The following is a 15,846-nucleotide window of genomic DNA, read 5'->3' as shown; positions in this document are numbered from 1 at the left end:
GTTGTGGATCAGAGGCAGGCAGCTGCAGCTTCCCCTCAGGACCCCAATATAAACTCAACCTGTTTATTAATGGCTGATGTTTCCTTCTGAGAACAGGAAGCTGTTAGAACAGAATGAACCTTCTAGTAGAACTTCAAGCCCGAAACCACAGCCTGATGTCCTTTCTTCTGGTCTGCTCTGGTTGAAGACTTCCTGTTGTAGCCGAGAGGATTCCTTGTCTCTACAGTTCTTCTGCAGGAACCGATTCAACAGCAGACCGGCTGCATCTCGGTTCCTCCCATGCTCACCTTCTGTCCTACACCCCCCACACCCTCGAGCGCTCATTTCCTAATCGGGTGAGGTAATGCAGGGATCTTCATGTTGTCCTTATCTTTGCCGACCGGTCATCCTGATCCTCCCCTGCTTGTTTGACTGTCAAGTAGGCAGGCACTCGGTACTGGGGGGGTCAGGCAGTCGGACCTGGGGGAGAGCAGTGCTGGGATCACATCCTAGTCAGGGGAGCAAGGGGTCTTGAGAAACTCAGTGCTGTGAAACAGCTGGATGCATGTTTGTTTAGAATGTGAGTGTGTGTGTGTGTGTGTGTGTGTGTGTGTACTCGTCTATACATCAAAGCGAGGACCCTGTAACATGTAAATAGGTACTTTTCATAAATTATAGAATATAAAAGGTCTTCAATAAAATGTAATATTCCATAAAAAGATGGATTATCAATATTATTGAACCTTTAATATTTGATGATGAAACTAGGTACTTTAGTTAATCCAGGGATCAGCACCTCCAAATCTGAGACCATGGTTCTCGACCGGGAAAGGGTGGCTTGCCACCTCCGGGTCGGGGGAGAGGTCCTACCTCAAGTGGAGGAGTTTAAGTATCTCGGGGTCTTGTTCACGAGTGAGGGTAGGAGGGATCGGGAGATCGACAGGCGGATTGGTTCGGCGTCTGCAGTGATGCGGACGCTGAGCCGATCTGTCGTGGGGAAGAGGGAGCTGAGCCAGAAAGCCAGGCTCTCGATTTACCGGTCGATCTACGTCCCAATCCTCACCTATGGTCATGAGCTTTGGGTAATGACCGAAAGAACGAGATCGCGGATACAAGCGGCCGAAATGAGTTTCCTCCGTAGGGTGGCCGGGCTCAGCCTTAGAGATAGGGTGAGGAGCTCGGACATTCGGGAGGGACTCGGAGTAGAACCGCTGCTTCTCCGGATCGAAAGGAGCCAGTTGAGGTGGTTTGGGCATCTGGTCAGGATGCCTCCTGGACACCTCCCTGGGGAGGTGTTTCAGGCATGTCCTGCCGGCAGGAGGCCCCCGGGTCGACCCAGGACACGTTGGAGAGGTTACATCTCCAATCTGGTCCGGGAACGCCTTGGGGTCCTGCCGGAGGAGCTGGTGGAGGTGGCCGGGGAGAGGACGGTCTGGAGCTCCCTAGTTGGGATGCTGCCCCCGTGACCCCGACCCGGATAAGCGGAGGAAGACGACGACGACCTTTGGTCACAAGTTTTGGCTGGTGACCAAAAGAATGAGATCGCAGATACAAAGACCACCTTGACTGATGGTGAAAATTGGTTCAAAGATAAATAAATAAATTCAATTAATTCAATCATTCGTTTATTGTGGATTTTATGTTGTTGACAGATCAGATTCCCACACAGGCTCAGGTATCAATACACCTTCGCACAGCAGTTAGTTAATCAGCGTTGTGAAGGCCCAGGAACATAATCTCCATGCAGGTGGTTCTGAGTCACTGTAGCCCTGCGTAGAGAAGAGAACATTCCACCATCGGTCTGATATTGATGCTCGCGTTAAAGTCTGAACGCAGCGAGCGCCGTTACACACTACTGACCGGCTAAGGTGATGATGCAATCCGAGTAATGAATTATATTTCTGTGTTTCCTGTTTTAAATGCTTTCTAAGAAACTGTGACATGGTTGAAATGTGGACACATATTTAAACTCGTGGTTTTTACCTCTGCAGCAGGAACAGACCATCGACTGTTTCAATCAGAAACAATCCCCTAACACTATGAGACTGACAGAACCGTGGATCTCCCACACTGGATCAAATGTCTCCCTTTGGTGGTCTGAAGCCTGCTCCTGATCTGTGGCAGGATGCCTCCAATAACAACTTCTGCTTTCAAAAAGGAAACATCATCTCAATCAGCTGGTAAAACGCTGGCTAACACGCCACTGCGAAACCCTACAAACTCAGGAAATAGGTTTGCAGCCAAACCAAACTCTACGGCTGCTTTGTTTTCTTCTCAATGGTTTTTATAAACTTCTGTAAGTCCTCTGCCATCAGCTGGGGCTCCTCCATCGCCGCAAAATGCCCTCCACAAGCCATGGGCGAAAAGGCAACCAGGTTATGGTATTTCTGTTTGACCCACAGTTTGGGCGAATGCATCACCTCATTGGGGAAGCAGGCGAAGCCGGTGGGGACGTGGACCGGCATCCTGAATTAGAGAATGAAGACACTGCGTCAACAGAATCCTCTCAAAAATGTCACCAAAGAAGCATTGAGCGCCAAACTAAATACTCCGACTCATCTCTCACCACATGTTCAGACAGTTAAATGTCTGCTGTGTCACTCACTTGGAGTGGGGCTGGTCCAGACCTTTACCAAAGTTTTCCTTGTAAAACCTCATGGACGAGACGATGCAACCAGAGGTCCAGTAAATCATCACGTTAGTCAGCAGGTCATCAAGTGTGAACTTCCTGCATCAAACGTGATCGCTTTGGTCAGAAAACAAACCAGGACAAACTTCCAAAAGTTGCTAAAACACCGAGTCTTCTGAAGCTCCTGAACCTGCTTTTTCACCTGGTCAGTCCCCCGTCCTCCAAGTCCCTGAAATCATGACAGGTCCACGTGGAGAACTTTTCCAGGATGTAGGCAGCCAGACCCACAGGGGAGTCATTCAGCGCCCGACCTGAATGGAAAGCAGAACCGAGTGAAAACCAGTTCTCAAATGAAGTTTTGTTAAAGTAGCAAAGAAAACTGTGACCCCTTACGAGGTCCAAACCACCAAACATTTGGTTCATTTTCATACCAGATACATGTCGAAACCTAGAGGAGCGTCTGGCCCAGTTCTTACCAACTGTGTCTGGTTTGGTGGCCTGGATGTGCATGTAGCCAGACTCTGCGACAGATTCCTTCACCAGCTTCTCCATGCAAGGATAGAGGCGCTGAATGTCCATGTCAGTGAAGCCAAACAGCCTGGGAAACCACCAGCCAAACATGAGGGATAAAGCCAAAGGCAGCCCAAGTGTGGAAGGTGGTGCAAAGTTTACATGCAGGCCTTTAATGATCCTGAGGAAAGGAAAAGGCCAAGTCAACGAGAGACATCTTAATGTGGTGATCGAGCAATCACGAAAACCATTAAATCCAAGCACCCAATGAGTAACCTTAGTTTGACCCCCTTTATCATTCTGAGAGAAACGTATGGGTCGTACCTGGGCTCTAGCTGGGCCATGTTGGAGGTAACCAACCAGCCCCAGTCTCCCCCGTGAGCGTAGAACTGCTGGTAGCCCAGACGTCTCATCAGCTTGTGGAAAATGCGGGCAGCACAAACGGAATCAAAACCTGCCCAAGTGTGCAGTTCGACATCAAGCAGCTCAAATCAGATCAGCTTTATAACAGATGAAGATAGAGGTGATTCTTCTGCTTGTTTTTGTCGTTTCCCTTGACAAAAACAGGTATTTCTTCCCACAGGGAAACAGTTACTGAAGTAACACAAGTTTTGTTTTGATAATTTACTGATATTTCTTCAGAAGATAGAGGTCAAGAATGAGCTGATACCAACTTACTGGCTCACCTGTCTTATGTGGAGCCTCAGAGAAACCATAGCCTGGTATGGAGGGACACACCACCTCAAACACAAGGTCTGTCGAGTCAGACATTTCAGTTAAGAGAGGGATCATTCCATAGAACTCATAGAAGGAGCCGGGCCAACCATGAACCATTATCAAGGGAACAGCTTTCGTCCCCTCAGGGACCTTCTTGGGCTTCACGTGGATGTAATGGAGATCAATGCCTGGAGAGAAGTTTAAATAACAGTCAGCCCATCACTGGAAACATCTTCGATAAAAATGATGATTCAGTCTGAAGAATTACAAGAAAGAATGTCTGCACAGCAACTTTACAGACACACCACTTCCCTTACGGGGAGAGTACCGTTACGGGACAGTACCTTTACAGGGTCACATTTCTTACCGGGACAGTACCTTTACAGGGTCACCTTTCTTACCGGGACAGTACCTTTACAGGGTCACCTTTCTTACCGGGACAGTACCTTTACAGGGTCACCTTTCTTACCGGGACAGTACCTTTACAGGGTCACCTTTCTTACCGGGACAGTACCTTTACAGGGTCACCTTTCTTACAGGGACAGTACCTTTACAGGGCCACCTTTCTTACCGGGACAGTACCTTTACAGGGTCACCTTTCTTACCGGGACAGTACCTTTACAGGGTCACTGTTCTTACCGGGACAGTACCTTTACAGGGTCACTGTTCTTACCGGGACAGTACCTTTACAGGATCACCTTTCTTACCGGGACAGTACCTTTACAGGGTCACTGTTCTTACCGGGACAGTACCTTTACAGGATCACCTTTCTTACCGGGACAGTACCTTTACAGTAGGGCTGCTCATTTAATCAAATTTTAATCACATTTATGATCTGGGTTTGAACGATTAAAAAAAATAAAAAAATAAAAAAATAAGCCAATCATTTGCTCCTCCCTCGTGGTTTATTCCGAGTTGTGAATCGAGTGCAACTCCCAACAGTGTTGTCAACTTGGTGACTTTGTCGCTATTTCTAACCTTTCAGATCCCATTCTTTAACTCTTATCACTAAAAGTACTATGCGAACAACCTAGAAACCTTTCCAGAAACCCTTTACGACTTTCTGGATAACTGTAGTTGATATTTCCTGCAGGTTTGCAAAACACCCACCCTGCGCTCCGGACCGTCTTTCTGTTGCTTTAAGTGTCAAACTGACTCAAATGTGATTGGAAGCTTTAGGGACCCAGCAGGTCCCTGAGGTCCAGTGACCAAAGCCTACTGGTTGTGCAGCACCAGGCTAAAGACCAAAGGTGACAGATCATTTGCTGCTGTGGTCCCCAGACTCTGGACCTCTCTCCCCCTGAGCCTGAGATCAGTGGACTCAGTGGTCTCCTTTAAACTCACCTGTTCAGGCTTTTGTGTGACCTTCATCATCCTCTCCTTGTTCTGCTCTCTCTACCAATTCCACCTTCCTCAGGATCCACTGATTTCCCTCTTTCCTGTTGACTCTCTTTCTTTACATTTTAAATCATAATTGTCTATTTGTTGCTCATGTTAAATATATTTTTAATCATTTTCTAATTTCTTTTTATATTTCACATTTTTTGTTTTTCTGAAGCACCTCGTGATTTTTATCTTGGGGCGCTATAGAAAAGATCTTTTCTTCTTCTTTATGTGTGCATGAGGTTGACGTGAATGTAGGCATGTACCAGCGTCTGTTAGTGCTTGTTTTTGTCTTCTTAAACTTTTGATTTGCACCATCTTCCACTGGGAAAGAGAAGGAAACTCCTCTGTGAGTAATCCTGATGTCTAGTAGCTCCGGACTGGGCCAACTGAAATCAATAAGTGCAATCAGGGGCTGTGAACGAGCCGTTTCTCAACCCTCCATCTCCACCTCCTACCAACAATCTATCAGCTGACACCTTTGCCTCATTCTTCACAAGTGGCAGCTATAAGCAAACAGTTTACTCAACTGGTCACTCCTGAACATTCGCTACCACAAACTCCTTCTAGCCCAACCATCTCAAGCCCTGCTGCTTCATTTTACTATTTTCCCCCTCTCACTGAGAACTGTGTGTCCAAGCTTCTCACGTGCAGCCGCCCTACTACATGCCCACTGGACCCCATTCCGACTAAGCTGCTCCAAGCTATTGCTCCTACAGTAGCTGCAGCAGTCACACATGTGATCAATGCTTCACTGGCATCCGGTACATTTCCCATCTCTCTCAAGCATGCTCAGGTTAAACCGCTGCTAAAAAACCATCTCTTCCTCCAAATCATGTGGAGAACTACCGACCTATCTCTCTCCTCCCTTTTCTGCCCCAAATCATTGAAAAGGTGGCTTTCAAGACAACCCGAAGACCGGTCTAGTGGTGCTGCGGTTTCTCCTACGGACCACGGTGCCTTGGAGTCCACGGACTTCAACACATTCCGGATCTACCCCGGGGGCCTCCGAAAGGGTACGTGGACACGACAGATTGCGTCTGATGCCGTTTTATTAGAAATCAACCTTCTAGTTTAATGCTGACCAAATTCAATCCCACTCAGAACTCATTTTCTTCTGATACGAGGGTTCTGATGACATCACACTCACACATCATCACGCCTCACATTCCATCCACTTAGATTCATTCGTCACTTAGAGTTTCCCAGTTGTCGTGTTTTTAATCGTTTAGAAAATAAATTTCTTACTTGTTATAAACTTGACTGTCTGAATTAATACGAAGTGTGTTGCGATCCCTGAATAAACAAAGAATCCTAATTCTTCTGGTTAAACGTTCAAAGATCAGTCAGGTTGATACTCTATATTTATATAGAATCATCACATCTTACTGATCATAATTAAAACCTAAAATACATCTGTAGTCTAATTCAACAATCGGCTTTGGAGGAAGATTCAGCTGACCACAAGCTGAGTTTATGCGGCCTGTTCTCCACAACTGCTGATGAGGACCCATGCGTTTCTCACCGATCTGTCCCTGAGGTGCCCGATCCCTTCTCAGATGCTCTTGTCCCATCATCCCCCTTCCATGAAGACCATGAGAATGTTGAGGGTACAGTGGGTGAGCTGCACCATCTCGGCCAGCAAGCACCGCAACCAAGGCGCACCAAACCGCTGTGGTGAATGGGTCACTTTGGTTCATCACCATGGACAGTTCCATGTCAGCCTAGAGATTCAGTGTTCTAGTCTGCTCCACTGTTAGCGAATATATTTCAATTGAATTTATGTCTTTCATCACTCAAGTTTACATTTGTTCTTAATAAAAAGGTTACTGACTGGTTGTTCATGAGCACTTATTGGGTTGGATGTGGTTATTCTGAAATGCCGAAGGTCAGTTTTGTTAGTGACAGTTGCTACGTAATAGTTACCATTGCGTCATTTCTTATATTTTTTAGAGCTGTTATACTGCTCATGTTTTATTTATTTTGCACATGGGCGAACACTTTAAAAGAGCCAATGCCTCACTTTGATACTTTGTTTTGACGCAATACCTCGTTCATGCAAAAATGGTTGAATCTTGTGAAACTGAAGGGTTTGTGTATGTTAATGCTGGAGTGGAATCTTGCAGCATTGCTATGAAACGTAGCAGCCCTGTCTCAAAAACAGTAGAAGCGTGAATTTGCAGTCTGCAGGTCTGCAGCCACACCCTTCTCCCAACTGCATCCTTACCACTGAGGCCTTCCCCAGCCCAGCAATCATTTGACCTGGTCAGCGCGAAGGCATGCGTCACAATCTCAAGGGTTGGCTTCAAATGCAAAGGCATATTCCTAGCTAGGGATGTGACAAGGAAAATGTCACTTGTACTAGTGGACATGAGTTAAGCCTGATTTATGCTTCTCCGTCTGCGTCAGTGCGGAGACACGCAACGCCATTATCCGTCCTTGCGTAGGGTTCCGGCAGGCCTGCAAGTACGTACGGAGTCGAGCCTACTTTTTTAAACATCCGTCGAACGAGACGGATTACGCAAGCTTGTGATTGGTCAGGACGCCGCTGTTGTTTACAGCGCCGCCATTGCAAAGAGAGCAGAGTTTAACTAGCGGCAGACTCGGAGAAGCTTGAAGAATACCTCGCGACAAAACTCTAAAAATATGAACGTTTCATCCTCCCGTGACTGGAGGAGTGAAAAGATGTGCAGCAAGCGTTTTATTTGTGGACGGAAATGACAGGAAACGTGGGTTTAGAGGTGGGGAGCGCATGAAGAGGTGGAGGAGAATGAGAGACAAATATGTCCGTGTTAAAAGTCTCTTATATACACAAAAAACACAATATAAACACACTATCTTGGACCGATACATGACAGGATACCACAGAACAGCGCTACGCCCTCTGCTGTCCTGCCGGGCAATTGCTTTGCAACACTCTCCAGGAGACGGAGAAGTATGAGAGCAACACGCTTCCGTCAATCCGTGCGTGTCTGTCCCTTGCGGAGCTGACGGAGAAGCATGAACCAGGCTTTAGCCGTGTCATGTTCCTGAGGCGCTAGCATGTTTAGATGCAGTTTTAATGGTGGAATACTTTCTATAGGAACTATGCCAACCATCTGTGTAGAGGTAGGCTGGTACAGTGGTAAATCTGTTGATCTACATTTCTTATGTTATTTTCAATTTTTTACCCAGTACATTTTTGTACTTGATTTAAGTTTTTGTAAATTGTTTGAGATTATTATCTCAGTTGACACCGAACCCCGATTACCATTTCAGTGAGATTTTAGAGAGTGCATCAGCCAAGCACTCCCACCTTCAATCCTGGTTTTAAAATGGGGGTACTGGTTCAGTCTGGTCACTTGTCTCCTCCAGTCAAAATCATGTCTCCAGTAAGAGACAACCTTCTTCAAGTAGTGGGAGTTGAAGCCATAATGAAACTGGCTATTCTCCAGTGAGAGGACTGGACGCGTCTGGTCTATCCTTCGGTACAAATCCTGAGAGAAGTATAGAACAATTGCTGAGTCAGAAGAACATGGTGTTTTGGGATTAACCATCAATGGAAACAAACCTCAAGCTCTTCATCACTGGTGGTAACTTCAAAGGGCCAGATAGTCACGTCTTCCTGAGTTTCACAGTGGTCTCCGGCCCCCCACCAGCCATCCTCAGTCTTCAGAACCTGGTCTCCACTCCTCTGAAGCAGGAAGGTTATCAGTCCTCCAGCAATCAGAGCAACCAGCACTAATATCAGCATCATGTCTTTGCAGATGGCAGCAACTGTAATAAGGACAAGAATCAATAAAGAAACTGCATTATTGTAGCATATTATAGTATTATAACAGTTACCAGAGAATCATTCATTCATCACATACTCTACAGACATGTGAGGGGATTGGTTCTATTTTCTGTATCTATAAATAGTCATGAAATGTGACCAATGCTGCTATGCAAGAGTGGTAAATGGTCTGTTTTTGATATAGCGCCTTCTAGAGTCCTGGAACCCCCCAAGGCGCTTTACAACACAGTCATTCACCCATTCACACACACATTCACACACTGATGGGGATGAGCTACGATGTAGCCACAGCTGCCCTGGGGCGCACTGACAGAGGCGAGGCTGCCGAGCACTGGCGCCACCGGTCCCTCCGACCACCACCAGCAGGCAGGGTGGGTTAAGTGTCTTGCCCAAGGACACAACGACAGCGACAGACTGAGCGGGGCTCGAACCTGCAACTTTTCGATTGCGGGGTGAGCGCTTAACTCCTGTGCCACAGTCGCCCACTAGAAGACGAGTGGACAGCGCCCTGGAGAAGAAGAGCAGCATTGTAACCAGCTGCCTGCCAGGCACCACTCTGCTCTTCTCAATCCAACACCAGCAAACCCAGTCACTCAGAGGGATCATGCCAATGGTTTTGCCATCATGTTTTGATTTGGAAAAGTCTCTGTTGGAGCTCTCCCCAGTGGCCGAGAGGGAGGATCCCTATAGGGAGCCTAATTCACGCCCACCTACTTCCGGACCACGGGTCCCCGAAAGAACGACAACATGAACACAAGTCAACGGGGCTAAAACGCTATTTTCTAATTCCGCTTGTTTTGTGCCGTGGATTTCACGTACGATGTCCGTGAATTTTAAAGACGCATTTTGATACCAAGAAAGTGTTTATTTTTGAACGGGGGACATTATTTTAGGTTTTGTGTGAAAATGAGTCCAGGACTACAAATGTGCTTCGTGAATGTGACGTCATCGAACCAGACACGGAGGAAACTGAGGGAAAATGGCTGTAAGTTCAGCAAACTTCCCACAGGAGGAAGGAACCACCATACATCTGGTCATGTGATGAGTAGCAGCTACGCTAGGGGGGGAGGAGATCTGGCGTGTAGTCATGCTAATTACTAACCTTTACAAGCTGATAAATCTCAAAGTACGTGACTGGCGGGGTCGAAACACCCATCCTTACTTTTTATATAAATTACAGTACAACATATGTGTGATCCAGGGCGTGAGGCAAGGCGGGTTAGAAAATAGCGTTTTAGCCCCGTTGACTTGCATTCATTTTTTCGTTCTTCCGGGGACCCGTGAGCCGACCGGAAGGGGAGGAGTCTAAGGCCCTGTCCACACGTAGCCGGGGATCTGCAAAACGTAGATATTTTTCTACGTTTTGGCCTGTCATCCACACGAAAACGGAGTTTTTTCACACGAAAACGGATCTTTTTAAAAACTCCGGCCAAAGTGAAGATCTGCGTTTTCTCCGTTTTGGGTGTCTGCGTGTGGACAGACAAAACCGGAGTTTTAAGGTCCGCAACGTCACTTTCCGCGACAAAAAATGCTGATATCACGTGTGCGACCTGTGTTTACACTAGCCGACAGCATGGATGCCCTCAGAGCTGCGCTCGCTTTATCAATCGTTCAAGCGCTTTCTGCTTGTTTGTTTTTGCAAGAGGAATTACTGCTCCTTGCGGAAGACCACAGACGAAGGACGAGGTTAAGAACGGGGGAAGTACTGCCGCCTACAGGTCTGGCATGTCCTTAACAACGTATTTATCCGGGTACGTGTGGACAGAGTTGTGTTTTAAAACGAGGTGGTGTGGATGCAAGTTTTTGGAGGGGCGGATATTCGTTTTTAAAAAAAAAACGGCTACGTGTGGACTAGGCCTTAGGCTCCCTATACCTTCAGGTGACATTTCTGTGATGTACTGAAGGGGTTTACGTAACGGCACCATCTTGCACCGCTTCTTTGAAACGTGCATCCAATTGATGTTAAACGGGCCTGCTCGACTGAGGCTTTAAACGCCAAACTGAATACTCACCGTTTTACAGCATCATACCCATGCAAGTGTCATTGTTAGAGTTTGTGGCTTTACTGTTCTCTAGTCATTTTAATTGATTCTTAGTGATTTTATCTTCATTTCCAGATGTTGTTTCGTCGTTACTTCGTTTATAGAATGCTTACGCGATTTTTTTCTTTTGCTTTGCATTTTAAGTTGCTGTATTTATCCTGTGTCTCTCAGTGCAGTGCCTTGTTTGAAGGTTGTATTGTTTGTAAGTGGATTATCCATAAAATATAAAAGTATTCAATAAAAAGTAAAATTCCATAAAAATATGGATTAAATGTGGTACATGTTGTAAATCAAAGTACTAATAAAAAATGAAAAGTTATAGGGAAAATGATCAAAAACGTGTAAGATGCCTAATTAACGTTAGTGTTAATCACTACGGATATGTGCATGTTCCACTAAAGTTAGACTAAATGGTTATATAAAACTATAAAAAGTACAAAAATGAGTAAAATTTGTATAAAAATTAAAAGAACAATTTTTCTTAGTTTTAACAGCTTTTAGCGGCGATAAACGTGCGTCACCTCCGATTTCCAGAAGCCCACAGTATCATCATCATCATTATCAAAGCCAACCGAGTCTGTTTGTAATCCTAACTAGTAGACCAGGACATGAATTACATCCAGGCGCACTCCAATGCATTCAAAACTGAGAACTTGCATAACTTGAGCCACAGAACAGAGAATGAGGGAGATCCCGAGTTCTGCACTCAAGGTGAAGGTGGATGCCCTGGAGGAACGAAGGGGACCCTGTGCTCCAGAACGCTGTCCAGTCGTCTCTCCAAACCACAGAACGAGGTCAAGAAGTGACAGAAGTGTGCGTACGCCAGTCCGAGTGACATACAGCAGTTTAAACATTGGGAAGGGAACAGAGTCGGAAGAGGTCCAGGGACAAGTCACAGAGGACAGAGCAAAGGAGATGTTGTCATAGAAAGGAGACAGCTCTACAGTAGCCTCGTAGTCAGCAGGGTATAAGTAGTACAGAGAGACCTCACCAATGCAGACCAATGAGTCGTGAATCGTCAGGTGTGTTGACCAACCAGCGCAGACCAACACTGTGTATGACGTGTAATCGGGGGAGGGGGGGGGTGACTGTTATAGGACATTTAGAACCCTTCCTCATCACCCCAAATACCACAGAAGCTTGCCGTCTTGTCCCGCAGAAATGGGGTCCACATGCTGCGTTTGCAACCTGATGTGATCCATCCACCCAGTTACCAAGTCCTTCAGTTGGTAGATGTCCTTCAGGGATGCGATCGGTAAGTTGATGAGGAACGCTAGTTCTCCAGCACCGGGGTCATACGGCCGCTGTAGAGAAGGCTGCAAAGAAGGCTTAGCCGTGTCAGATATCATGAAGTCAGGAGGAGCTGTAGGTGGAGGAGGTCATGCGCTCTGGGCTGCAGAAGAGATGAGCAGAAGGTCCTTATCCCTTGGCGTGGCGCCCACCTAATCACAATGGACAGATCTCAGAATGGAGCACAGGTCATAAAGAGACATGCTACTGGACCCAGCTCGTGACCTTGGAGCAGAAGGGTTGTTGCCAGCATGGTCGCGGCTCGATGAATAATGGTCAGGGCGAGGGCGGCGTTGACCTGAATGGGACGACCCCCTCCTGGAGGAGGACTGACCCGAAGGACTTTAAGGTTGCTGTAATCAAACCTCTACTTAAGAAACCTCCTCTGGATCCAGATGACCCAATGAATTATAGACCAATATCTAAATTCAGAATAGATTTTAAGATCCTTCTTCTCACATATAAAGCTCTTAATAATCAAGCTCCATCATGCATCAGTGACCTGATTGTTCCACACGTTCCTAACCGAGCACTTCGCTCTCAGACTGCAGGTTTACTGGTGGTTCCCAGAATATCTAAAATTAGGATGGGAGGCAGATCTTTTAGTTATCAGGCTCCTCTCTTGTGGAACCAGCTCCCAGCTTTAGTCCGTGAGGCAGACACCTTGTCTACTTTTAAGACTAGGTGTAGCAGTCCCGGGATTGAAGGAAGGGAAAAGCGATGAGAGAGCCTCGACTGGTGCAGAGATTTTATTTCTGTTCAACTGAAATTACTTCTGTTGATGAGGTCAACCATCAGACCGTGAAAACGGTACAAACGGTTAAATGAACAATGGTTACGGCAACCCAAAAACAAAAAATAACACATCTTAATCACAGGAGCAGTAAATCATGTACCTCGCGCCGCTTTCCCAGGGGCTGCAAATATCAGATGCTATTGGGATGCTGTGTCACACAACACAGAATCTCCGGGCTGGGCACACAAACCAGCCAACACACATCAGTGCACGGTCAAAATAAACTCAATATTAATGTCCAAACATTTCTTAAACATGTACCTCCATTCTGATGGTTTGTTTGAGGCAAAGTTCCCTCTCCTAGCTCAGCCAGGGCGTGTTTCCTTGCAGAAAGTCTTTCTTTGCCAACACAGCCGTGTTTCCTATGAACTAATGAGCAACTTCTGGTTTCACACAGGATCAGTCAGCTACTGATTAGACAACAGTGCCCCCAGCTGGAAATTCTTCAAAGTGTTTGAAATAAACAACTGACAGCTACAATAGCATCAAAACATTTTTATTTGATAGGGCCTATGGTTAAAATCTGACGTTAGCCTAGATCTGGACAAGTGGGGGAGTAGAGGGAGGTGGAGTGTACAGTCGGTAAAGACGGCTCTCCCTTGCCCTGCCTCCAACATGCCTACATCTAAATAGGATAGATTATCCAGAGTTCTCTCTGTAGTTATGCTGCTATAGGCTTAGACTGCTGGAGGACGCACTGACCACTTTCCACACTCTACTACTTTCTTGTACCACTACTACTACGACTCCCTGTTATTTCAAATAAGTATCCGGGATATTTATACATGATCTAAGCCTCATAGGTTAATCTGATTGGTCATTTTTCGGAATCTCCAACAGAGTTGATTCCAGTGTTTAATTCTCTACATAGCAAATGGCTGCTGTTTAAGAAAGAGTGGAAAAATCCACGGAGGTCTGATTACTTTCTGTACCTACAGAATATAAATGAACCGAATTCAACTGAACAAAGCATGATTAATGGAGAAAAAATGTGTTATGGATTAAACTTATCCGAGTATAATTCATAAGGACTTCTGCTCCTGGTTCCATTTCCTCTCATGAAGCAGCAGCACATGGACGTATTAATGCTTGATCATAAGTCTACGGTGGATCATCACGGTTTCCCAGCATGTCCACTAACCCATTACTTTACTAACGTGCACATGCCAGACTGGGAGTAGGGCTGAGAACATTTCATAACTGATCCATCTGGAGTTTGGGGGCCAGGACCTTGACAGGATTGAGTCCAGACGTAACATGGGGCTCCTGGAACCGAGTCAGGAATGTTTTCTGATGCGACTCAACATAAGCGGTTTAGTTTATGGCATGACCCAAAGCAGTCTGCACACACAATGAGCGGCATTGTGTCTGAAAGTAGTGTACAGCTGTGTTTCCCAGTTAGTGCGGCCATCTTGTGCAAAAAAATAAAAAAATCCTAAATGTTTTGTTCCTGGTGAATCTTTTTAGTGAAGGTCTCAGTCATCGACGCATGTTCCTCATCTAATGTGTACCCAGTAAGTAATCATGTCAGTGGAGAAAAAGCTGAATCACATAACTGGTGTTAGGATCTATACAAGATGCATGCAGCATGCACGAACTCTGGAGGGAACGCATCTTCTCTCAGTGCTTCCTTAGCAGTTACAGCTTCCTGGTGAAGATCCTCCCCCACAAGAAAATCTTAATGAAGGTGACGCAGTTTCCTGCATCCTGGTAATTATCCTTCATAATGTATATGAATAATATTTTACATGAACTGAAATCAAACTGTTCCCTCAGACAGAGCTCCTTCTTTCCCTGTGAACACTTCCGTGTCCTGACAGTAGAAGAAAACGATCCTGACGAGTGAGGTTTACCTGCTCGGCGGCTGTGGAGAAGCTGCAACACATTCCAGTTATAGCCGTTACCTGTAGACTTCAGTTGGACTCTGGCCCCATGCGGCTCCGCACTGCTCCTGGCTGGATGTGGATCTGTCCCAGCGTCAGGAGCATAATGGAGCTGGACCAACATAAGAGCTCTTGAGGTGGGTGGGTGTGTGTGTGTGTGTGTGTGTGGGTGTGTGTGTGTGTGTTCAGCTTGGTTTATGCTTGACACATTCACTTTCCGCTTGGTGATGCGGCTCGCGGATGGAACGCGCTTCACAACTCGCAGCGTTTATGGTTCATGCGGCTCGTCTCTGCGGTGAGCCAATATTCTCCCAAACTGTAGGGGGCAGCATGGAGCTCTACGGCATGCATCCAACACTACACCATAGAAGTAGAAATGACTGTTGTTTATAATAGTTGTTAATGAAAGTTGAGAGCCAACTCCGCTCTTTTAGAATTGGCGGAGTGTTCTTGTTTCCACCGGGATCACCGCTTTTCCGTTTGTTCCCCTTCCTTGGCTTCACACATCGGTCCCTCGTGTTTTTCCAGCATTTTTAACAGCGTCCTCGTCTTTTCCGACAGTGCGAGCTATTTCTCTCCAAGAATTATTTACAACATGTTGATCACGGTGATCTCTGAGAGCTGAATCATACAAATGTCTGTATTTACGACCCTCTGCCATACTACTTCTCGCCAGACCGCCATGTTTTTCCGTGTTCGACCGTCCGCGTGGTTGGAAAATTTCCTAGGTGCGCGGTGCGGAAAGTTTGGGCTGTGCGGAGGCGCGTGGTTGTTAAAATTAAGTAATTTTGCCGCGCTGAGCCGTGCGAACCTCGCGGACGCATCAAGCGTAAAGCAAGCTT

At 46.3% G+C, this 15,846-nt stretch overlaps 2 protein-coding genes across 5 annotated transcripts in view; both read right to left on the bottom strand.

Moving 5' to 3' along the window:
* The window catches only part of LOC107396036 (transcription factor 24), a 12,390-nt gene extending 12,337 nt beyond the window's left edge, over positions 1–53 (bottom strand). Inside the window, exon 1 of the mRNA XM_054734059.2 lies at positions 1–53. This exon is cut by the window's left edge and continues 231 nt beyond it. The gene's annotated coding sequence lies outside the window, so the exon portion shown is untranslated.
* Positions 54–1,559: 1,506 nt separating this feature from the next.
* On the bottom strand, positions 1,560–15,748 carry ephx1 (epoxide hydrolase 1, microsomal (xenobiotic)). Of its 4 annotated transcripts, XM_054734061.2 has the most exons (10): positions 15,026–15,748; positions 8,769–8,974; positions 8,514–8,694; positions 3,805–4,023; positions 3,443–3,572; positions 3,085–3,299; positions 2,811–2,919; positions 2,585–2,707; positions 2,400–2,445; positions 1,560–1,748 (listed from the first exon to the last, which is right to left on the bottom strand). In XM_054734061.2, exons 1-10 carry the CDS (start codon positions 15,126–15,128, stop codon positions 1,680–1,682), a joined length of 1,401 nt encoding a protein of 466 aa, XP_054590036.1. In that variant the 5' UTR covers positions 15,129–15,748; the 3' UTR covers positions 1,560–1,679. The 4 variants fall into 4 exon arrangements, with proteins under 4 accessions (XP_054590036.1, XP_054590035.1, XP_054590037.1 ...); XM_054734060.2 differs by having other exon boundaries at positions 1,607–2,445; XM_054734062.2 differs by having other exon boundaries at positions 1,608–2,445; positions 13,383–15,748.
* Between the last annotated feature and the right edge of the window lie 98 nt (positions 15,749–15,846).

The sequence above is a fragment of the Nothobranchius furzeri genome, chromosome 2, assembly GCF_043380555.1.
Source record: "Nothobranchius furzeri strain GRZ-AD chromosome 2, NfurGRZ-RIMD1, whole genome shotgun sequence".
In the NCBI taxonomy this organism is placed as follows: domain Eukaryota; kingdom Metazoa; phylum Chordata; class Actinopteri; order Cyprinodontiformes; family Nothobranchiidae; genus Nothobranchius; species Nothobranchius furzeri.
This window is presented reverse-complemented; position numbering and strand designations above follow the sequence as displayed.